At 35.4% G+C, this 25,258-nt stretch overlaps 1 protein-coding gene across 3 annotated transcripts; it reads right to left on the minus strand.

Moving 5' to 3' along the window:
• Positions 1-7,822: 7,822 nt before the first annotated feature.
• Positions 7,823-23,419, minus strand: ALG10 (ALG10 alpha-1,2-glucosyltransferase). Of its 3 annotated transcripts, none has more exons than XM_055356953.2 (3): positions 22,990-23,292; positions 21,605-21,802; positions 7,823-13,841 (listed from the first exon to the last, which is right to left on the minus strand). In XM_055356953.2, the coding sequence occupies exons 1-3, from the start codon at positions 23,158-23,160 to the stop codon at positions 13,836-13,838; spliced, it is 375 nt and encodes a 124-aa protein (XP_055212928.1). In that variant the 5' UTR covers positions 23,161-23,292; the 3' UTR covers positions 7,823-13,835. The 3 variants fall into 3 exon arrangements, with proteins under 3 accessions (XP_055212928.1, XP_030856651.1, XP_055212927.1); XM_031000791.3 differs by lacking the exon at positions 7,823-13,841 and adding an exon at positions 17,460-19,900 and having other exon boundaries at positions 22,990-23,419; XM_055356952.2 differs by lacking the exon at positions 7,823-13,841 and adding an exon at positions 17,460-19,900 and having other exon boundaries at positions 23,016-23,130.
• Between the last annotated feature and the right edge of the window lie 1,839 nt (positions 23,420-25,258).

A 25,258-nucleotide genomic window follows, 5' to 3' on the forward strand; every position in this document is an offset into this window, starting at 1 on the left:
TGTTCTCATCTGAATGTGAACCCATATGGCACTTTCAACCACCAACTCTATATAAAATTGGATAACAAAGTCTCTGGAGGTTTAAGATAAGTAATGTTTTCAGCCAAAAATTCACTTCAGAATGGTTAGTTTTCTTCTTTGCCTTTGTTTACCATGTCTTATGAGTGACGACTAGTTTCAAAAAGACTTTTATTTTACTTTTTGCGAAGGGCAGTAGTCAGAAAAAAAAGGAACTGATCTTGGACTTGAAGAAACAGCCCCAGAGGTGAGAGAGATAGTCGTTAACCTGCACAGCCTCTTTCCAGCCTCTTCACAGATAATAAGGGCTTTCAGAACAAGAAACTTGTATATTCTGTGCAGCTCAAATAAAATTAAGAAGCTGAACATCAGTTGACAAAGAGTAAAAAATAACTGGGAGTTGACAGGAAAATAAACTGTTGTTTATGAAAATGTAGCTTATTCCAGAACACCAGATTTCAAAAGATACAGAATCCTGTTGCTCCACGATTCAATTTGTCCTACAGTAAGTAACGTTAATTTATAAATTACTATAAGTCATTTCACTGCATATAAGTGTTTTATTTACATCCAATAGTACAAAGTATTTGTGGTATTTCTTTTAAAAATTACAGTAAAATATTCTTTATAAAGTAGATAACTAATGCCTACATAAAGAACAAGAAATAATGCAAACCTCAAACATGGCTAATCATAATGAAGGTGGAATGAATCCAATATAAAATTTTTTGGACAGGTCTTTGCTTTACATGATCATTTACTCTCCAGCCAAAATTACATTTAGTCCTTTAATTTTTCCAGCTATCCAAATAAACCTGAGGTTAATTGTTTTCCAGCTCTGAGTCCTGAATTGCACACTGTCAAAAATGTACCTATAAATGTATTTCAAATTTACTATCTTTCCAAAGAGGATTAGGTTTTAGTTTTCAAAAACTGTTTTAGAACATGAATTGCCATTTCCTGGGAGGGGCCTATGTAAAAACTTAGGAAACCTCCAAACCATGGCAAGTTCACAAGTGCATTTTCCCTGGCGTAGATTTCCTTATACTGAATCCTGGCTCTGCCATTTATTAGCTGTGTGACGGAAAAGTTATTTCATTGTTTAGTTCTTCAACATCTTCATCTGTAAAATGGGTATAATATGGAATTATACCTACTTTATGTGATTATCTGTAATAGTTCCTGTGAGGATTAAATTACTTAATCATGGAAACCTCATAGAACAGTATCTGCCATGTAGTAAAATTCAGTAGTATTTCACTTGTATTTAAAGATAACAACGGCTTTTTTGGCTCTGGAACCAGAGTAATCAAAGGTAATGAAAGAAAGAAACTCAGTCTTAATCCTTCTTTCCTTAATGACTGCTAAGCTGATATGAGCATAGGGATCCTGTTGGTCATTATTCCTGACTCAATGGAAGAATCTGCCTGTAGTAGGAGAGGAAAAGCCAACAGTCAAAGAGAAATAAAGACAAGGAAAAATATTCTGAGGGCCAGTTCTAGCCCTGAGGCTCTAGGAAGGGCTTAAAACTTTATAGCTGTTTCTCTGGTTCCCCAATAAATTCCTTTTCATTTTATTTTGTTTGTACTTAAGTTGGGGTTATTTTTCTGTTACGTAGAAGTAACAGGTTGTCGCTGGAACGTGGACTAAGTTAGTGACACTTGGATGAAACAAGCAGAAAGATCACACATTTACTTAAGGCTTGTTAGGCTGTTGGGTCTCAGTCTAACTCCAGAGTCCATTTCACCAGGCCCTTTCCTCAGGGCCTTTGACATTGGGAGGGACAGAAAGATGACATAGGATGAACTCATGAAAGTGAAGTAGGAAGGGAAGAAATCACAGAAAAAGAAACAGGTTGTCTGTGTCTCTGGAATGAATAATTTTTTCCCCCAAAGTGGGACTTCAGAATTCTAACAATAATTCCAAATAGAAGACTCCACAATATTCAGAACACAGAAAAATCATTTAAATAAAGGTAGACCCACACAGGGACTATTTTGGATTCTTACTTATACATAAACCAACTATTTACTAAGAAGTTCGGTATGTTAATCATTTAAAATGCCCTGAGAGGAAAATTTAAGATTCTGGTGACAGTTGCAATCTACTCTTTTATAACAAAGTTCAAGACTTATGGCTGAGATTAGTCTTTTATTCTTGCAGGACTTTGAATCACATAATTTAATGATACATAGCACATCTGAGGCCAATGTCTAAAAGCATCAGAGTTCTCAACTGATGAACCAAAAAAATAGTACACGAACTAATAAGGAAAAGTTGAGAATGAGTAAATTCACATATTAAAGTACATAACATCATGAAGGTGAGCTAAATGTCCAGTTCTCACAACATGGCAGCATAAGAGAGCAGAAATGCCTGCTGTCTGAGCTACCAACTGCTGTCTAATATCAATTCTAATTATAATAAATGAATATTTTTAAAAAGACAGCAAAGTAGGAATCCATGAATCAGTTTCCCCAAAATCCATCTGTGGGTGACTTAAAAAGCAACTACGAATTCTTCCCTCTTCATGCAAGCCCATTGGTGGTACCCTTGCATGGTGACTGGACTTGGCTATGTGATTTACTTTGTCCAGTGAAACAGTGGCAAACATAAAACAAGCAGCAACTTGAAAACTATTTGTATATTGTGGTTTGCCCTTTCTTGATCCTCTTGGGACCGCTGACAAGGCTACCATGTTAAAATTTCCAGGCTAGCAAGTTGGACATATATAGTCCAGGCTTCCCAACACCCTCAGTCAATAAGTGGTCACACTCCTTTGCTTTGACATGCAAAATGGTTTAGCTGAACTTGTAGGTGTAACTGAGACCAGCAGAAAATCACGCAGTTTAGCCCAGTCCAAATTTCTGACCAACATAGCTATGAGCTGAATAGTTGTTGTTTTATTTATATAATACAATATTTGTATAAATATTATACTAGTTGTAAATAGTTGTTTAAACTATAATGATTATTGCTATTCAGTTTGTAATTATAAATTTGTTGATATTCACTTTATGTTGTGTTCTATAAGAGCAAAAACAAGACACTGATTTTGAATGTAAAATTCTATAGAATTGCTTAGTAAGGATAATAAACTGCTATACCAAATCATGTATGAGTAAATCAGTGCAAATTAAATCATGTTTTTGAGAAGCACAAGAACTATTTCATTATGTATAAGATTTCCCTATTTTTAATTAGCAAGGTGGATAACATAAATGAACACTGTCCACCCACATAAGTGAGTTGACTGTATTTGTCTTCAGGGTCAGACAGTAATGTGGGTAGATGGCATCCAATAATGGTCTTGCTTATTTATGTGGATAAAAAAGCATCCCTTCCTTGATATCAGCCAAAAAAAAAAACAGCAAAAAATCACTATCACACCAAGCAATATAATTATGAAAACAAATGAGATCAAAATAAATGCTAGCTTTTTAATATTATTTGATATGCCTAGATTTGGAAAGATCTAGGTAAAAATTTAGGTATGATGATCCACAATTTAAAAAGCATCAATATGACATCAAACATTAAATTCAAACTAAACCTCAGTGACTCAGAGCTCCAACATCTTCAGAGAGCAGCTTTGGAACTGACTGCCTGAAGAATTTATCGATATAACTGCAAGACAAAGGATATTGTTTCGAACAGGGTAAATGGCAAAAGAGAAATGAGCTGCAACTACAACTGCTGATGTTGCAAAGAGAAATGGCTGTTTATCTTTAGCCTTGATTTCTTTTCATGTCTTTATTTTTCTATACATATTAATATGTGATAATATTTTAATTTTAAATAGCATCAGACAGACATTCGCTGGTGATGTTTGTCAAATGTCTTATATCAAAGCAAATCACCACCACTATAATTCTAATTATCAAAAATACAAAGTAGAGAATTTTCTTTTTACAGCTGGCATACACACACACGTACACATATGGGCATGCGCATACAAATATATTTCTAAGAAATGTTTATTTAGAACATTACATTGTTTATTTAGGACATTACTTATTTTTAAATGTTAAATGTTTCTAAATAATAAATATATATACATTTCTAAATAAATATTCTGACATATTTCTATAAAAGGAATATATATTACATATTAAAATCATTAATAATACAAATATTAATAAGTATATTAATAATACAAATAATTCCAAAAAAGCATTAATAATACAAATATTGCAAAAATTGAATAAATTGATATGGTTTGGTCATGTTAGTGACCATAGAAAGTCTACACATTGGTGAGCCGAGATTGCGCCACAGCACTCCAGCCTGGGAGACAGAGCGAGACTCCGTCTCAAAAAAAAAAGGAAAGTCTACACATTGATTGGTTAATCTAAATCTTGACTCTCTTCTGATCCATAGCCTCCCTGCTATTTTTCTTTTAGGAAGGCATTCTAGTGGAAAAATATATTGGCCTTTGAGCATTAAGGTAGTTGCATCTCAGATAAAAGAATAGAAAATAAGTACTCCATACAGTGTTGCTAGACTAAAATTTAGTAGACTTAAATTTAACCAGAGTTTTGTATTTAAATAATATAAAATTATTCTAGTTTTGTCTCCTTGGGCATCTAGTTATTCATATTCATGAAGTCAGTCAAAAGCTCTTTCTTGAACATTTGCTATGTTTATATGCTGGCTATTTGTGAATGTGACAGACACAGTCTTTGGATTCATGAAGCTTATAGTCTAGTAAGAAATACAGATAAGTAAGCTAGCAACTTGAATGGTGTGATGACGGCTGTAAGTACAGAAAAACATATTCAGTTATGAGGAGGAGAGCAATGTCATGAAAAGCTTTCTGACATTATATATCTTATCTTTTCATTGCATATTAAATTATGCATACTGCTACAGCAAACTGCAAATGAAGAGCTTCGGGTACTTGGCAAATAACCATTGATTGGTCCAGTTATTATATTTTTATGGGAGCCATGAGAAAAAATAGGGAAAATAAAACCACACATATATACTTGTATTTATTACATTAAAATGTTTCTGGTTGTTATAAAAATGGCATATTGCTATATTGGCTGTATCAATGGATATTGTTCTTGTTCATACCTCCTTATCATGAGAGCAGCTAGAATTGTTTCTAAATAAAGCTGAAGCAACATGAGAATTACATTTTTAATGTAACCTATTCTGCTATGCTGGCCATAACTAAGGACCATCAATTGGCATCTGAGTCAAAGGAAAATATTCATGGGTTATATTGAGTGAGTCCTACTATGGCTCAGATGGAAGCCTATTGTGTGTGTTGTGAGTGGGAACCGGAGTAGACCAAATAGAATCTCTGTGGGTTTGAGTGTGGGGAAGGAGACAGAAGATGAAAAAGAGGGTAGATATTTTGAACTCAAGTTTTATCTCAAGTCTCACTTCTTGATGAGGCTTTGCTATACATTCCAATGCTAAAAGTTCTAGGGCCCACCAGGGAGAGACTATGTAGATTGAAGCAAAATATCCTCTCCTAACTCATGTTTCTCTACTCTCAATGACTTTCCGTATTTCTTCCTTGCATCGGTAAAATGCCCAACTAATGTAATTCTAAATAATGTACCAAATGTAACATTTATTTTAGAACATCAAATGGAACATTTAGAACATTTTAGAACATCTCTGTTTTGGGAAGACAAGGTCATTAACTGTAATAATTACCAAGTATACAAAAAAGTGACCAAAATCTGTGTCTTTTTAAGTTAAAGAAGGAACTGACATTTTAAATGATGTAAAAAAGCCATTTAAAAACATTCCTGAAAATAGCAACAATGAATGATTCAATTATCTAACACTATTTAACATCATACAAAAATTATGATAAACGTTAATAAAACTATTTGGTGTATTGCCTCAGTCATATTAAATAAATCATGCATAACCCTTACACTGTGTGCAATTAACAGCCATTTAATAATTTTTGTATGTATTTTCCTTTCTCATTTGATCTAATAGGTTCACCTTCCTAGGCTCACCTTCCTAGGTTCACACAGCATGCTAATGGCAGAACCAGGACTTGAACCCAGGTATTCTGACTCTAGCTCAAGTGTTCTGTATTTATAGCTGAATAACTATTTTAGACAAGGACAGTCTATCAAAATTTAGTGTGTAGCAGAAAGTTGGTTGGTTATTTTGTTCAATGTATTTCTCCTTTACTTATTAGAGAAAAGTTATTTCAATAATTACAAAATAGTTATCAATTCGAATATTTTAAAGGTTTTGATCTTGGTTAATTTACCCGTTATCAAATATTAAGCCCAAATTACAAAGCCCTTAAAAAATATGAACGCCAAATTCAATTAGAATTTTTTTCTTAGATGCCTGGTAATTATTTCTCATAATAAGCTAGTTTTCTTCCAAAAACTACACCATTATTTCAATTTGATGAAAATTTGTTCTTGATGGAGGAAAACTGGATTTGGAAGATAGAAAAATTAAGTTAATCCTCTGACATTGTAATGATAAACATTTAACTCCGAATTTACTGAAAAAAAAATTAGAGTATATCTAGAGATTCAGATTACATGCAAACAAATTTACAGTCTTCCAAATTGCATTATTAGTCTTTTGAAACGGAGAAAATCTCATCGGATGATCAATAGTTCACAGAATTTTTCATATGTTAATAAAGAGAAAAAATTAACACAAGGAAAGGTCCAGTATAATACCAAACATTACAAAACAGAAAAGATCCATAGTCTATCAACTTTCTATCTACACAGAATTCAAACATCAAGCTAGGTGTCAGGTTGCATTATATGTAACTCAAAACCATTTGGAGATTTGGAGAAACTTCCAAATTGCATTCCTTTCAGAAAGCTAAAATCCATGACTATTTTAAGAAATTTACCTTCCATGTCACTCACATTACATAACAAATAGAATCACTTTGCTTTCATTCCTTATCAAGTAACCTGCTCTATAGCACAGCTATCAGAGAATGGCAGGCTGCTTTTCTAATGGCCTGATTAAGGGAAACAAGAATTTCCCATAGAGAAGCTTTTGGAAGCCTTTTATTACTATATATACATTACTATATTTTTATTACTCTATATATATTACTATATATATAAAAAAACAAATTCCACATTTATTAAAACTATTTATAAATTCCAGGTTTGACTGGTATTCCAATTGGAAAGAAAGAGAAAATATCAAGGTTTCTACATATTCTTTTTTTTTTTGAGACGGAGTCTCGCTCTGTCACCCAGGCTGAAGTGCAGTGGCGCGATCTCCGCTCACTGCAAGCTCCGCCTCCCGGGTTCCCGCCATTCTCCTGCCTCAGTCTCCCGAGTAGTTGGGACTACAGGCGCCCGCCACCACCCCCCGCTAATTTTTTGTATTTTTACTAGAGAAGAGGTTTCACAGTGTTAGCCAGGATGGTCTCAATCTCCTGACCTTGTGATCGCCCGCCTCGGCCTCCCAAAGTGCTGGGATTACAGGAGTGAGCCACCGCGCCCGGCCCTAAATACTTTTTTTTTTTTTTTTTGAGATGGAGTCGCTCTGTTGCCCAGGCTGGAGTGCAATGGCACGATCTCAGCTCACCAGAACCTCCGCCTCCCGGGTTCAAGCGATTCTCCTGTCTCAGCCTCCAGAGTAGTTGGGATTACAGGCATGCACCACCACACCCGGCTAATTTTATATTTTTAGTAGAGACAGGGTTTCTCCATGTTGATCAGGTTGATCTCGAACTCCTGATCTCAGGTGATCCACCCGCCTCGGCCTACCAAAGTGCTGGGATTACAGGCATGAGCCACTGTGCCAGGCCTTAGGTATTCTTAATTATGGGGAATAGAATGCAGCTATGATTATCTGCTTCAAGCTTCTAACCACGTTTTCAAAATGCTCAATGACAAAAATAAGCAAATATATTTGCTTAAAGCTAAAAATGTTCAAAGAATGCATTTAAAAAAATGAAAAAATCACTAGCATCTGTGACATTATGAAGGTAAGTAAAATGGTACCAAGTTCCTGTCAGACTAATAACTGGAAAAGCTGTCCAAGAGTGCCACCTTGAGGGAAAATTTAAGACAATGCATTTTGAAAACAAAATTGGCATAAGGGGTTTCAGCGTTGCCCATCACAGTTACCCCAACTAAAGAACATCACCGTAAATTCTTATAGTACAAGTGAAGAGATAAGCATGGTCTTTCAACTCAGATCCTATTATATTCTTCTGTCTTTTCATATCAGTATTCCACGTGTATTTCATTTGAACGTGCCTCCTGGATGAGATATTATTTTAATGGAGAAAGGTATTCTTAGAGTCATTGGTATGTGGAGAAAGGATTCCTCTTTTTTTCTACTCTTTCTGGTGGTTCCTTTCTCTGTCTTCAGTCTTCCTACTTACTCTCTTCCTTCTTTTCCTAGCAATACCCCTAAAGTTCTCATGCCCATGATCCCCAGAAATACTTGTGCTTACGTGCGGTCAGGCAGTGTGTGGGTATGTGTCGGGGATATGGTTGGAGAGCTGGAGGGAATAGAATATGACATTCTCATATGCTTTTAAAATATTAATAACCAATTAGCTTTAATGTGTTACTTTTCCTTGCATTTCCTGCATTTTATGATACATTTCCCTGCATTTCAAAGAACAAAATTTATGACCAAGACATAGATTTCTAGATGTGGCTAAGTAAAAACTACTGACTTAGATCAAGATCATCCCCTCCCATGGTTCTCCAAAGCCCAGGGCCTGTTTATACCTCTGAAACCTTACAGTGTATTTAGCCCAAAGACCCAATGTATACATTACACACACACAGACACACACACACACACACAGTGAAGATTCTAGGTCAAGCTAGGTTTTTTCATCTAAATTTGATTTCTTCACTAGACCTTTGGAGAGTGATAGGGTTGCAAGGAAAATATAAAAATTACATAGAACAGTACTTACTGAGAAAGACTGATAGGGTACCTGTTACAGCTCATGAAACATTTCTCCTAAGACTGCATCTCTCCTCCTGGCTTCAAACCCTTTCAGGCCAAATATTTTAGGGATGTCTCCGAAACTCCTCATGTTTCTGATGGAGAGCAACCTTCTCTCTGGCTTCTGCATCACTTACAACAGGATCTACAGGAGATTGGACGGCCTGTCTCACAGAGCCATTCTTCTGGTTTTAACTGGAACCTGGCTATCATCTCTAAATAACTATTTTTCTCTCCACACCCATTTATCCGTGGGTCTGTGTGTGGGACATGTGCTTTCCTTGCTTCTCACTGTATACAGCAGAGCACTGTTCTTTCTTCCTAAAAATAACCTCAGTTCTTTGGATGCACAGGCCATCAGATGATGCCAGTTTAGCAGGAATCAGTATAGCACCCTGGTTAAGAGAGCATGTTCTGGAGCCACATTTCCTGTTTGTAAACTGTTTCAATTCCCTATGACTTATTTTCCTTGTCAGTAAAAATGGGGATCATAATAGCATTTGCCTTAGGGCATCTCTATGAGGCTTAAATAAATTCATGTTCAAAATTTAGACTGGTGCCTGTCACATAGCACTTCATAAGTGTTGGCCACTGTCACCACCTGCTTCTCAGCCATATGGTAGTTTACTGTGTAATTTGTTTGCATCACATTATTCTGCCTGAAATGCTTTCTGCAATGTCTCCACGGGTTTCCATACAAATAATCTCCAATGTGAATTTCTCCACAAAGTATGTCTTTGTCCCTTCAGTCAGATGTGATTTCTATTCTCATGTAAACACCCTAGCTCTTATATTCTTCCTCAGTGATAATCATGTTGTACTCTGCATTAGTTAGCCCCCATTAGATGAGTTCATCTTGTCTGGAGTAGGTCACTTTTGTGTTTCTTGATACCATGTTTTTCACACAAGGTTCCCTCAAGTTGTCATTGCATTATAACAAATACTATGACAGACTTTGTTAGAGGACCATATTAGAAGTTGATATGGTTTGGCTGTGTCCCCAACCAAATCTCATCTTGAATTTTAGCTCCCATAATTCCCAGGTGTCGTGGAAGGGACCCAGTGGGAGGTAACTGAATCATGGGGGTGGGTCTTTCCCATACTGTTCTCCTGGTAGTAAGTCTCACAAGAGCCAATTGTTTTATAAATGAGAGTTGTCCTGCGTAAGCATTCTCTTTGCCTGCCACCATGTAAAATGTGACTTTGCTCCTCCTTCACCTTCCACCATGATTGTGAGGCCTCCCCAGCCATGTGGAACTATGAGTCCATTAAACCTCTTTCCTTTATAAATTACCCAGTCTCGGGTATGTCTTTATTGGCAGCATGAAAATGGGCTAATACAGAAGTCCATATTCCAAAAACTTACTCTTGCCACCTAAACTATGTTCAGGAACTCTCCATTTTAGTTTCTCAAAACCAAAAGTAATACCCACAACTTCCTTATCTAATAAACAGACTACACATAACACATGTTAACTACAATCAAGACAAGGTTCCTAGGCAGGTCATGGCAGAGGAGCTTTTATTATATTAGCTTTCCACTAGATTGACTCATTTAAAAGGGGGAAAAAAATCTTTTTGGAAACACTGAAGAGTAAACAAAAGAAGGCAGGAACTGGATGGACTCAGTTGAAAGATCTCACTGGGTGCAATCCATGTTTATATGACTTTTCCCTCAGAGGGCACACCCTAGTTAGAAAGGCACAATATGATTGGTTTGAGGTGTGAAAGGACGGAATTCAGGACTGCTAGAGTAGCTGTGAATTAGGAGAAATCTCAGAAAAGAGGGAGTCACAGAAGAAGGGAATCCCAAAATCTGTGTGTAAGTCCTGGGCTGACCTCTGAGCTGCATATGATGGGAGAAACTCGAAGACACCCAATGGAAAGTAAGAGCTGGAAGTCTGCAAACACAGAGTAGGGACCACTTTCTTTTTTTCACCACAAGACCCAAAGACTGGGGCTTGAACCCTGCCAAGTTTAGATGTGTTTGGTAAATACTCTGAGCTTCCTACAGACCTAGCCTAAAAAAGAAACCCAAGCCCCCACAAGTTCAAGGTGATCAGCCAGTAATTTAACTGCTTTCTATTATTATGAGAATAAAAGGAAGATTATACAGACACCCATGCTAGTTATGAGCACACATCACAGGTATTTAAAAAGATTTGGTTCTATTTTAAAATGACTAATAAAGCTTAGGATTAGGTAGGTGGTAGACAGGGGAAAATGGCTAACCGGACAGTGTGAGGGAAATACAAAGCTTCTAATACTTGGCTTAGGATAAGAAAATGTGTTAGACATAATACATTATAAAATATTATCAAACATGAATTTATTTAGAAATGAAATAAACACATGCTATTTGAACAAACTTTTTTTATAAAGAATAAGTTGACTGAAAAGCAGTTTTAAATAACATGAACTCACAAATGACTTTTAGAAGCCAAATAAACATTTCCATTTTAGAGAACTGTATGTAATACATAACTTAAAAGCATATAGAACACATATTCATACATTCTTAAAAATAAGAGATTGTTATTCCACAGAGAACTTTTTCAAAAATCTAAAGTATGTCCTGTTTAACCAACAACTTGCTTCCAAATAGGAGTCTCTTTTGAGAAGCTAAATATTAATTTTCAAACAACTATTTCTCCATTTGGTAACTGGAATCATTCATATTAAAACAAAGGTCTTTATGTCAATGTATATTAATATGGTTGAAGGCTCCAGCCCTGAGTTATTTTGTTTTTTACTTCCTTAAATTCATATTTACAACATATATCAATTTGAGGTATGATGACAAAACAGAAACAAAAGACACAGTGGTAGATGAGAATCTATCTCCTTGTGGAAGAGGCAAAATTAGTGTGGACTTCATTTTTCTGACCTATAAAACTAGGAAGTATAATCACATTATCTGTGACAATTTTTCCTTCTAAAATGCCATGAATTTGAAGGTAGACTTCATGCCTTTCTCCATCATACCAATAGAGTTAAGAATATTGATTTTGGAGTCAGGCTGCCTGGTTATGAATCCCAGCTCAGACAGCTATTTTGTAATCTTGGAAAAAATAGTTCACCTCTCTATACTAAGTTTCCCCATGTGTACAGTACTGATCTCATAGAGTTGTTATGAGACTAACATGGGTAAATCACTTTAAAACAGTGGCTGATACAATGTTACATGAGTTTTCAAAGGAGATATCATCACTCATTGTTTGTGGGAAAAGATTCTAACTATGTCATATGAATGAAGTATGCCATATGAAAAGATCATATCATATGGGAAGATATATTAGGTTAAATCGTCTAATGATTACAAAACACAAAGTGAGGTTTTTGTTTTGTTTTGTTTTGTTTTTACCTGTATCTTAGCTTCATACAACTCAGGAAACATTTGAATAACATTATGATAAATAGATATAAATGATTATAAAAAATAAAAGAGTTTAATTCAGACTAATAAAAGTTTAATTACAACACTTGGAAATGTAGCACAGTATCTCCACCTAGTGGACACCACCTTAAAAATTTTTACAGATAGCGCTCAGCCTTTTTTTATAACTGGGGGAAAACTTCAAAGAGAAGTAATTTCACTAATATAGAGGGATAAAAAATAGAAAATAAGTTAAACACTATATTACTAGTGCTCCAAAACATCATCGCTAAAATACCTTTTAGTAAGTTGTATAACTCAAATGTTTTTCTAAAACAGGGTAACAGAATTAAACAGTAGTTTTGGTTTAGAAACTTAAAATGTATCAAAGACAGCATGTAAGTCATCAGAAATACTTGACCATGACTCAGCTATTAATTTGAAAAAAATTAGCTGTAACAAAATTAAGAATTTAAAAATCACAGAGCTTTAAAGATGTCAGATACCTTTAAAAGACATTTTACCTACTTGCTATCTAACTCTTCTGAAGTATCTTTGATAAATAGAAATCTTATCTCCAATGAATGAGAATCTTACTTTTTTCCTGGGCTTGTTTCTCTAAAAAGACTAAACAATTAGAAAAGTTATGCTTTTCATAATTTGCAATCTAATTGTTGACCTCTGATTTACACTTCAGGCAATACAGAATTAAGTCCCATCTTTCACACAATTATTCTTCAAGAGAGCTTATCAAGTGATAGAATTTCCACTTATCCAAATTAAACATCCCACATACTTTTAGCCATTTATCTTACAACAAAATTATAAGGAGTTATCATGTTGTTCATGCTCTTTTGAACAGTTTGTAGCATTTTAAAAAATGACTATATCCAGTACAAAAATAACATGCCATGAATGGTCTGGAAACTGCAGAGAGCAAACATGGATTTTCACCTCTCTCTCCATATACTACTTCTTTTGATTAAAAAAAATTAATTTAAATAAACTTTTCATAGTGAGGCAGAATATGATGGTCAAAAACTCACAGGCTTGGGAGTCATCTCAATCTATGTTCATTTAGTGACAGTGTGGACTTTGGGCAAATCACCTGACCTGCCTGACCTTCAGTTTCTTCAGCAGTCAAATAGAAATCAACATCTACCTCATAGAAATATAAATGTAGCATCAAATGAGACAATATTTGTAAATCAGCTAGTATAATGCCTAAAACATTACAGGTGTTCAATGAATGATGGCAACCATCATTATTATTTTTCCTCCCTTTCTTTTTCATCTTGTATATGCCGTACACACACATATATGGTTCAACTAAACTGAATTAAGTTTCACTGTGAAAAACCAATACATTTAATAATTTTCTCATTGGAAGCTGGCACAGTGGTTCATGGTAAATCCCAGCACTTTGGTAGGCCAAGGTGGGAGGATCACTTGAGGCAGGTGTTCGAGACCAGCCCACGCAACATACTGACACCCTGTCTCACTCCTTACAAAAAAAAAAAAGAGGAAATTAATATGTATACACACACACATACATTACATATATACAAATTTGTATATATAAATATATATATGTATGTATTTTCTTTTCCTTGTTAGAAAAATACTGTATCTTTTGGTCTGATGGTGATATGCTGAGATAAAATTTAATTAACATTCAATTCATCAAAAACTTATCTCTTAAAAAAAGCACAATATACAGATATTATATTGTGACAAAATTTCTTACCCCAGAAATAATTTTTCAAATCCCAAATATTAAGTATTAGTGTTGACTCACGGATATATGTTAAAAATATATTCTCAATCTCTATTTTTATTATAATTTTCTCAGTTACGCAAGTTTTTGTATATTGGAAACGTCAGTTGTCAACATTAAATACATTAAAATACCCTATATAAAAAATAATCAACAGCTATTCCTAGAGTGGTAAAATGTAGCCCAACTAAAAAAAAAAAGTATTTGTAATTAGTTGAAATGTCTTTTACCTTTAAATTCTTTAACCTGTTATTGGTTGAAGTTTAATGATTTTTCTTATTTTAAATAAAAAGCAATTATTTTGAAATTATACCCTATTAAAGAAACTTTCCCTTTAAAGTCTTCTAACCTCTTAATGGTTGAAAGTTATTTATTTTTCTTATTTTAAATAAACAGTAATTATGTTGAAATCATATCCTGTCAAAGAAACAACATATTTACAAGTAAATACGTGTATAAGCATTAAATGCTAGCAGGGGACTCCAATCTTTTGGCTTCCCTGGGCCATATTGGAAGAAGAACTGTCTTGGGCCACACATAAAATACACGAACACTAATGACAGCTGATGATCAAAAAAAAAAATCGCAACAAATCTCATCATGTTTTAGGAAAGTTTACAAATTTGTGTTGGGGGCTGCAGTCAAAGCCATCCTGGGCTGCATGCGGCCTGTGAGTTGAACAAACTTTCACTAAAGCAAATAAAAATTTGCTAAAATAATGTATCTTGCCAAAATGAGATGCTATGTTTAAACTGAGAGATACTATCTTTCCAAATCATTTAAATATAGTCAGATGCAGTTCAAAAGATTTCTGACTATCCATTAATGGAAAACATAAACGTAACAAAATTCACAGCATACCTGAAATCTTACTAATTTACCTAAAGATAACATATCTCTAGAATTTCACAGAAGATAGAATCAGTTCAAAATGATGTATTACTGAACCTATAACGATTTATGGACTAGATCTTTTTATGACACTTTTCAAAATAGACATACTCACAGACTTTAGTAACGGTAACTGCAGGGCTCCATATGCCCTCAAGCAGGGCAACTTTTTTTTCATAATCACCTTATTTTAATCAATTCAGCTAAGTCTAATGTTTAAAAATTCATGAAAAAAAATCCACTCAATAACTCTTGAAAACACAAATATAACTAAGAATATTTCTAAAAGCAAGGATCTAAACACCTAAGAATGGTCTTCTCAGTTGCTTCCAGTGAATGACTTTGAGTTTGGTATCATTTCTTGAACAACTAAAGGCAAAAGGATCTGTTGTGCCAAGTTCTTACATAATCATTTTATCTGTTACCTATTTTGGAAAATTCACCAGCAAATGGCCATCTTTGAACTGCCTAGAAAATTTAACCCAAGACATTTATCTTAAATTCAAAAGTATTGATAAGCATTCCTGTTTTAAAATAATAAACAGTTGAAAATAGCACCTTTTAATACATGGCATTCTTTTCTTAAAATGCCAAGTACTATATTTTATGTATTTTATTTAAAATGTGGAAGATTAATCTGTTTCTCTCTGAATGTAGATTTTCACCAAAACATCTCTTAAAACAGCAGGGACTCAACACTTAAAAATGAACTAGAACAGCTAGGCACAGTGGCTCACGCCTGTAATCCCAGCACTTTGGGAGGCCGAGACGGGTGTACTACCTGAGGTCAGGAATTCGAGACCAGCCTGGCCAACATGGTGAAACCCCGTCTCTACTAAAAATAGGAAAAATTAGCCGGGCGTGGTGGCAGGTGCCTATAATCCCAGCTACTCGAGAGGCTGAGGCAGGAGAATTGCTTGAACCCGGGAGGTGGAGGTTTCAGTGAGCCGAGATCAAGCCACTGCACTCCAGCCTGGGGGACAAGAGCGAGACTTCTCCTCAAAAAAAAAAAAAAAAAATCTAGAACAGTGATCCCTCCAAAGAGCAGTCTTCTTTAATTACAGGGTAGAATATTTTCCTCAATTTTGCCAGACTAGATCAGAGTGGAAGCTTCTCCTCTCAGAAGTATTCCTAAATACAAAATCCTTGCATTAATATTATCAGACAAAAAGTTATTTTCCCTAAATTATACATTCTTTTTTCAATTTTGACTTCTCGGATTTAGTTCTCCATTATAGTAAATTAATGACAAAAGTGTAATTTCTCTGAGTGTCCTCTCTCATCTAATTTTTAAAAAGTCTGGGTAAAACACGTTTTTCTACAATCACTGTTATAACTAATGCAACTCTATTTTCTGAGTACTAGAGTACAACCAAAAAATGGTCTGTATTTATCATTCAAATTATACTTGTGATTTTCACCTACACACAATTTTATATTTGTAAATGTAGAATCATTACTTAAAACTCAGAGAAACAAAATTTGACATTGAGGGCAAAGTAATTTGTTCACTTATAGCTACTTTTAAAGTTTGGAAACATAAAATTATGTTTAAAAGAAGTGTTCTATTCATAATTCTAAGTTTACATGTCAAATTTAACATGCCCAAATAATACTTTCCTATAATGGAATGACAACCCAAAAAATACACTCAAAATAATAAACACAAAATTCAAAAAGTAACACAAAATAATCCTACCCCAGCAGTTGTTCCCTAATCTACAAAATAAGGTCAGACCAAATGATTTCTCAACTTTCAATTCTGACATTTTTTTAAATAGATAATGGAATCAAACACTAGTCACCTTTAGCTTTATATTACCTCAGAAGTCACTTATTTTTTAACCTCTCAGTAAAGATACTGAGAGTTATTTAAAAGGTATCGGCTAAGATATTATCTCCTGATCCAACAATCCCACTTCTGGGCATTTATCCAGAAGACTTGAAATCCGTATGTCAAAGAGAAGTCTGCACTCCACATTCACTGCAGACAAGTCACAATTACCAAGTTATTCAATCAACCTAAATGTCCATCGATGGATGAATGGATAAAGAAAATGTGGCATATATATACAATAAAATACTATTCAGCCTTTAAAAAGGTAGAAATTGTGTCATTTGCAACAATATGGATGAACCTGGAGGACATTATGGTAAGTGAAATAAGCCAAGCACAGAAAGACAAATACCACGTGATCTCACTTATTTGTGTAATCTAAAACAATTAAACTCACAGAAGTAGAGAGAAGAATGATGGTTGCTAGAGGCCGGGGATGTGGGAATGGGGAGATGATAATCAAAAGATACAAAGCCTCAATTAGATAGAAGGAGCACGTTTGACTTTTTTTAGATCTATTACACAACATGGTGAATACAGCTAATAATTAAGCACTGTACATTTCAATACTGTTGAGAGTAAATTTCAAATGTTTTCATCACAAAATATGTCAAATATTTGAGGTGATGGATAGATTAGCTTTATTTAATCCCACATTATATTCAAAAATCATAATGCCACTTTGTATCTCATAAGTATATACAACTATAATTTGATATATAATAAAAAAAATCTAAAAAGGTAGTCTCCTAACAATCATATGAAGACTATCCTAAAATGTCCTTTAGTAACTGTCATGGACTGAAAAGTATCCCACGAAGAGACAATGTCTACTCAGAACATGTGAATACAAACTTACTTGGAACATGGGTCTTTGTAAACATAATTAAGGGTCTCCAGACACAATCACCCTAGATCAGGGTGGGCCCTACATTCAAAGACACTGTCCTTAAAAGGTAATGAAGAGAAGACAGAGGGAAAGGCCGTGTGAACACAGAGGCAGAGACTGGAGTGAAGATTGCTGGCTGCAGTACTTGGACAAGATTTGTCCAGAAGCCAAAGAACTCCAAGAATTGCAGACAGCCACAAGATATTAGGAAACAGACATAGAATGTCTGTTTATGGATTCTTCCTTAGAGTCTCCAGAAGGAACCAACTCTGCCGACACTTTGATTTTAGACTTCTGGCCTCCAGACTGTGAGGAAAATTGTTGTAAGCACCCAAGTTTGTGGTCATTTGTTATGGAAGCCCTGGGAAGCTAATACAATATGTATTTCAGAAAGGAAATCCCCCTTTTAAAGGATTATAATCAACACAATTTGTCTTTGGCCATCATACATTTCATATTAGGAATTAGTGAAAGAGCTTCATCATTTCTAGATTGTAAACAATAACCAACAATTTGATGCCTAGACAGGCATATATGAGTCTCTACTTTATCATTTACTATCTATGCATTTGTATTTTGACTTAGAATTAAAATTATATTTACTGAAATGTTAAGCAACTTTTCAATCAAGAATATCACCTGACCATTTGTAAATATTTGCTAATACATTGTTATTAGGTTGGTAAAAAAGTAATTGTGGTTTTGCCATTACTTTCAATGGCAAAAACCACAATTACTTTTGCACTAACCTAATATTTCTCTCTGAAGAGAATAAATTCATTCCAGTAATACGAAGCATACCCAGTTTTAATAAATTTGTACATACAAAACATTCCCAAGCTTTTTAAGGGGTCAACATTATGAGAGTGATATGAGATATCTGAAAACAATTTTATTTTTCCATTTTTCAGGCTTTTGAAGCAGGTCTTAAGCTTTCTCAGTTCTTTGCCACTTAATTTCTTACATATGTTTAAAATATATATATAAAAAACTAATGTAATTTGAGGACCACCACTGCACCTAAAAGAAATTCCATGTTTTCCGCCTATTCAGTTGTTCTTTGTAGAAATGGTCTAATTATTAAGTCCATTTTCACAGTTCAAAATATCACTGATATTACCACATAAACCTTTGAATGTCCTGACTATTTGGCCACTGAAAAGTCTTGTTCAGAAAGATGAAAAAAGTTATGAAATTAACAACTGCATAGCAGCTCAGTTCACAAATGAGTCTGGATGTGGGAGGCAGAGGTATGTTAAGCCTATAAATGACATAAGGTAAAATGAAGTAACGAAATTCCAGCAGTTTCTGAGGAACTACAACAATGAACAAGCATATGAAAAACATTAAGTTCCAAAAAATTGACTTCGATTTCAATGAGTCAGCTATACTCCAACCAGCAAATACATAGGCTGGAACTAACAAATATTTCACAGTTTCATATCTTTGAAAAACTCTTTTCCACACATAGAAAGTATAATGTCTATTGTCTGCTAGCAAGTATTTATGAGCATAAGTGAATTTCCAAACTAAAAACACAGAGACTAAGGTAACCACAAAAAACAGAATTCTACGTTTCCAAACTAAGGAAAGAAAAGTCTTAATTTTGCTAGGAGACAGGAGATGAGGAAAGGAAAAAAAGAGAGTAAATGAAACAAAGTAGAATAGTTGAGGAAAATGAAGACAGGCTTCATGACTACTCCGATCGCCAATAACAATTCCACCATTAACTACTACAAAAGCACAAAACAGAAATCCCAGAAGGATGTAGGGCCAAGTCAGAAGCAAAAGCATACTCAAGTTTTTAAAGGACATGGAATAAGCCAAAAGAAACTGAAGAATTTTTCTGAATTCTGCAAATGGTCCTTTAATAGGTGGAAGTCTGTCTTCCTTCTTTTGTAGCTCAATTTTCCAAGCCTCGGTTAACTTTTGTGCAATGACATTTCCTGCACAGAAGACAGCCCAGATGATATTTGTTTGCCGAAACATGAAGCCACAAAATCCAAGGAAGGCTGAAGTTTTATGATTTCCATAAAGACACATCAAATATGCAAAAAGAGTAAAAAACATAGATCCTGCTTCTGTATAATAAAGGAAGTTAAAAAAATAAAGTGTTGGAAATACTGCTAGTGTTAATGTTGACAAGACTCTCTGGATACTTGAGGCAGCCTTGGAGGAAGAAAAAACACAGATAAAATTATTTTCATGACAAAAAAATGCTATTTCTGCTTACCTAATGAAGAAATTTATTTAAAAACTACTCAACTACTCAAACCTTCTTTAAATAAAATTAATCAATATTAATCTTATCTCTGGCTTTGCAAAAACACAATATACATTTATAAGAACACTTCCTGGTACTTTTTATGTATACCTATCAGTTTGGAGACCATGTGTATGCCAAATCCTCTATAGCTTAACACAATTGGAATCATGCAATGATTAGTTAAGGAGTTATTGAGTGCAAGATACCAACTAAGTTCTATGTGGACTATGGAGATAAATAGGACATGGTGCTGGCTCCATCTCCCTGAGCTTATGTTTTAGTGCCTTCAGTAAGGATTCACTTAGCCATAATGAACCACTTTCCTTTAAGGAAATCCTTCATAACTCTACACAAGGGAGAATATAAACATGCATATGGTATACTACCATACCCAGACTTACTTTTTCAAGATGAAATTTTCATGATGAAATAACAGGTATTTTTCTGAAAAGTGAGCCAGTCTAAAGTTATATATCTTCTTTTGGCCTTTCTGACATGCTGTTTCAGAATTTGAAAGTGTTCTTATGTTCTTGAATTGTATACTCCACTTAATCTAAATCACCAAATCAGACCATGCCATTTCCTTGATTAAAATTAAGGTCTTTACACTACATGCTAAAGTTCAAAGTCCTCTCTGTGACATATAAGGGCATTCATGACCTACTTCTCTAGCCTTACATCCCTCTACTTTTTAATCCTGTAATTCCAAGACCAATTTCCTGCAACTCGTTGTTCATTGCCTTTCTTCCTTTTCTTATGTTGTTTGTCTCCCCAGGATTAATTCCCCACCCTACACAGCCCTATCCGTTCATCAAGACTCAGCTCTGGTACCATCTTCTCTGTGAGGACTTACCGAATGCCACATACTCCCCTCTCTCCCAGAAAAGCAGTAAGTGTTCCCCTGCTCCTTCTCTGTATCCTCATAGCATCTTATGTTTACCACTCTATCATAACTGACACTACTGAAATCATCTCTTAAGGTTAAAAATAATTATTAGAGTTAATATTTACTGAGCCCTTACTATATCTCTGGCACTATTTGAAGGATCTTCCATTTATTAAGTTTCTTTGTTCCTTTATAACAGTTCTATAAGGCAGATTCTATTGTTATTCTTATTTAATAGATGAAGACATGGAGCCACTAAGGGTTAACCTGTCCACGGTAACAAAACTGGTTAAGTGGCAGGGAGAGAATTCTAACCCAGGCAATCTACCTCCAGGGCCTGCACTGTTATCACATCAAAAGTCCTCAGGTAAAGTCTGTTTTCCCTAATGAATATATACGTTTTACAAGAAAAAGACTGCCTCATTTATCTCTGTAGTCCCAGTCCCTAGCACATGGAATAAGTTCAGTAAGTATTTATTGAACTGGTTTGACTCACTTAACAAATATTTACTTCAGATTTTACAAATAAGTTATTCAAGTATTTAAATACGAATTTATTCTAAAATGGAGATGGAGGATTTAAATTTACCTTTACATAATATACAAAAATACAAAGTTACAAAGTGTTAAAGACATTGTTCACCAAATCTCATAAAACTAATTCATTGTAATTGTGGACCGGACTACACATAAACTTGTAATTAAGTATTTTGAAACATACCTTGTTTCTGGGTTGTACCTTGCGGAAAAGCAAATATAGTAAATAGAAGTTGCCAACACTGAAGAGAAGATTAACAAATCTGAGCATCCCAATGGAGCAGACAACATGTTCAGACCATCCAAAGATCCAAATGGCAGGTTTGACCACTCCAACTGACACCAGGTACAAGCCAGGTAATGTAGTAATCATGGGATCCCACTTTAAAATGAAAGAAAATGAAGTAAAAGCAAGAGGTAATAGGAACAAGACAGGCACAAATATGTCAAGTCCAAGTCTCATCTCCAGCAACAATCAGAAATTTTGAGAAGTTATTCTATGACAAGATTAAGTAAGTCCTTGGCCGAACAGGATTCGTTTTTCTTATTTTTTGCCCCCGGACCAGCTTAGTGATGGTTCAGGTAGCAGCAACCAATAAACAACAACTTAAAATCTATTTCTATTTTCCAAGAAATGTTCTTTAAAAGCCTTTATTTTGATAAATAAACTGCAAATGTTCCAGTTTTTAAAAGCATGGAAACATTGTTTGGGACTCTTAAGTTTAGGAAAACATTTGGACCACAGGCTCCATGATGACAGCTGACATAAACTGAGACAGAAATTGTGCCAAACCATCTGTATTAACGTTACAATATGCCCTATAGTAAAGATTATTGTCATTTTGCAGATGAGTAATCTGAATTTCTGAAACTCAGAACATCTCCAAGATCACAAAACTAGTAAATCACAGCACCAAGATTTAAGATCAGATCTTTCTCTAAAACAGACTTTATATTTCTAGCTAGTACCCTATATTGTGTCACCAGAGAAGCAGGGGATGCTTATTTTGATATTTATATGTACATACTTGCACAGTCAAATATATACTCAAAAATGATGTGACTTGACTGGTTGCCAGTTTATCCAGTTAACAGTTCACTAAAAATACCCAGGGAAGGAATTTGTGATTATAAATTGTCACTTTTTGGTAGCTGAAGATCCCTCCAGTCCACCCTATCCCACCCCTAAAATGCACAGTGAGGTGCTTAACAGGTGAGCTAAAGGGAAGTTTTCTGGTATTTCCAAGGAGCACCCGAATGCCTTTAATCCTAAGACAAGGAAAGACAAAGTGGGATCGATATCGTCAGCTGCCAAGAGGAGCGCTCAGTTCCCCATTGAGTATTCTCCCAGATCACTCCTTCCTGGAGGACAGATCTGCTGTTTATTCATTCATTTAATAAATATTTCACAGATCTCAGAGACAGGAACAAAAGACTATACCCAGTTTCTTTCATGTTCTGAGGCTTGAGGGGGTGGAACGGGACGAGTTAAGTCTAAGGATGGGAGGAGCTGGGGACGCTGGGACCTCTCAGGCCTCTCCTGGGGTGGGGACAGGTTGGGGACCCCACCTGGGAAAGGGAGAAATGGCCCTCACAGTAGCGCTGCGCCTGAGGCAGGTGGAAGATCTCGTCCATGTAGGGCTCTCGCAGCGCCCGGCTGAAGGCGGAGAAGAGGAAGCAGGATACTAAAAAGGTACAGCTCAAGGCGGTCGAGAAATAGTAACCCTCTAGCTGCGCCATTCCAGCTCCCACAGCCACTGCCCAAGAACCCACTCCTGGAAAATTCTGAGCCTGGAAACCCGAGCTGGAAACTTGGGCTCGAAATGGGCGCGCTAGGCGGGACTAGCCAGACTGGGCCACATACCGGAAGGCAAAGGATGCTGGGAGAGCGCGGATCCGGAAAGATCGGGTCGCTGTTTCCCGGCGTGAGGGGTTTAGATAACGGACCGCATGATTACCCTCTCAATCGCATTGCCCGGGGCGCACAAAGTGTCAAAACTTCCGGAAAGGGCGGGTCTCGGATTTCGCCAGCGCCGGAGGTGCGTGGCTTGCTGCTTAGAAAAAAAAAAAAAAAAAAAAAGCCGCTTCTTAGCTTGGATCTTTTTTCCTGCTCATTTCCATCACTTACCAGAAGGTGGCGACGTTTCCCCACGTTTCCAATTCCAAGCCCTAAAATTTACACATTTTTTCACCCGTTATTTCTGTTATTTCTCTCCAGTGATCCGAATTAATTAAACCCTCAATTCCAAGACATTTCATTCCATCAACTTTGGAGTGTAGGAAGGGTGCGTTGGTTGTGATAGCAAAGACTGAGACTTTTAGATGAAAACTTGAAGAACCAGAGACCCGTCAATGCCGAATGAACTTCAGTGAGAGGAGTGTTTGTTCGTTTGTTTGTTTAGGTTAAAAGAGAACTCTTTCAAAATGTGGATGCTCTCAGTGGATTTAGTTAAATTGACATTCCTAGTGCACTTTCATAGTCATATTACCCTGTAGGATTTGGAAAAATATATATATTTTAGTATTTGGTATGTTTTAGGTGTGCCTGTAAATTTGGTTGTTAATATCTGTAAGGCAGCCTTCTGTTTTTCCTACTAAATCATAAGCGTGAACATCTTAGTGGGTGGCATTATACATCCTTTATGTTTGTAGTCCCCCAAATGGCTTTCACACAGTAGGCACTTAAATTTGTGGACTTTTATAGGCTGTGTAGACATCATCAAATTCCTGTATTCTGGGATTAGGTGCTGGGGGCAGGAGATGAGGTAAATAATTTGAAGAATGCCGAAGATAAATTATGTGTTGTAATTTTGTCTTGAGCATGGTTGGCCATGTTTTGTAGAAAAACTATTTCTCAGGTAACCTCAATCAGGTTGCCTTTGGCAGGAATATATCAGAATTTAGTCGGGATTTAAGGTTGCAAACCTCAGAGTTCTCAATTGAGCTCTTTTTCTGGGTTAAAACTAATTCAGTATTTCTAAACTTAAGAAAGTTTCTTAAATTAAGCTGACTGCCTTTCCATTCTGTCTCTGCCTGTTTCCTCAATGATAAGAGGAAGTAGTGGTGAATGAGGGCTGGGATGGGAACATTTACATTACTGGAATAAAGTCATGTGAGGATCCTACTCTGATGTGATGCTTAGCTTTGTTTTAACCATTATCTCCCATTTTATTATTGAGTCCATGCTGTACTTATCTGTTTAAGTCACTTGTAACACATCTCCAGATGATTCAGTCTTCAAGAGGTTGACGTGATCTACAAGTAATTAGCTCCTGACCTGTTGACCTGCTAAATCATGTTACATATACTCTGCAGCTTACTGACCCATCCTAGAAATAGTGGGTCGTTTTTAAAGGGAGTAGAACAAGACTAGACATTTATGCTCTCCATTTTTCTTCATAACAATTGCCACCAATAGTTTATGTTAAACATTTGACTCCTATACATGCTGCACACATCCCTTTACATAAAATGGAAAGTTTCAAGGAAATATGGGGTTCTAGAATGGCTAGGCATCTTTATTAATAATCTACTTGACTTCATGTTATAAAAGAAGTTGGTTTTAAAAAAAATGAATGATTTACCTAAAATTACATAAAAAATTAGTGTCAGAACCAAGTGTAGGAATTAGAACATCAGACCAAGAGTAATAAAATAACTTCATAGCCTTATAGGTTAAAATAATCTACAATGTATACTGAACTGAATGTTTCACTAGTCCCAATAACTTTACATTTACATTCCACTCTCCTCTGTTTCCATACACCAAGTTGAAATACAAGTTTCATCTTTTAAAAAAATGTTCATGTTACAGACTAATTACATCAAAATCTGCTGG

This window comes from Gorilla gorilla, chromosome 10, assembly GCF_029281585.2.
Source record: "Gorilla gorilla gorilla isolate KB3781 chromosome 10, NHGRI_mGorGor1-v2.1_pri, whole genome shotgun sequence".
In the NCBI taxonomy this organism is placed as follows: Eukaryota; Metazoa; Chordata; class Mammalia; order Primates; family Hominidae; genus Gorilla; species Gorilla gorilla.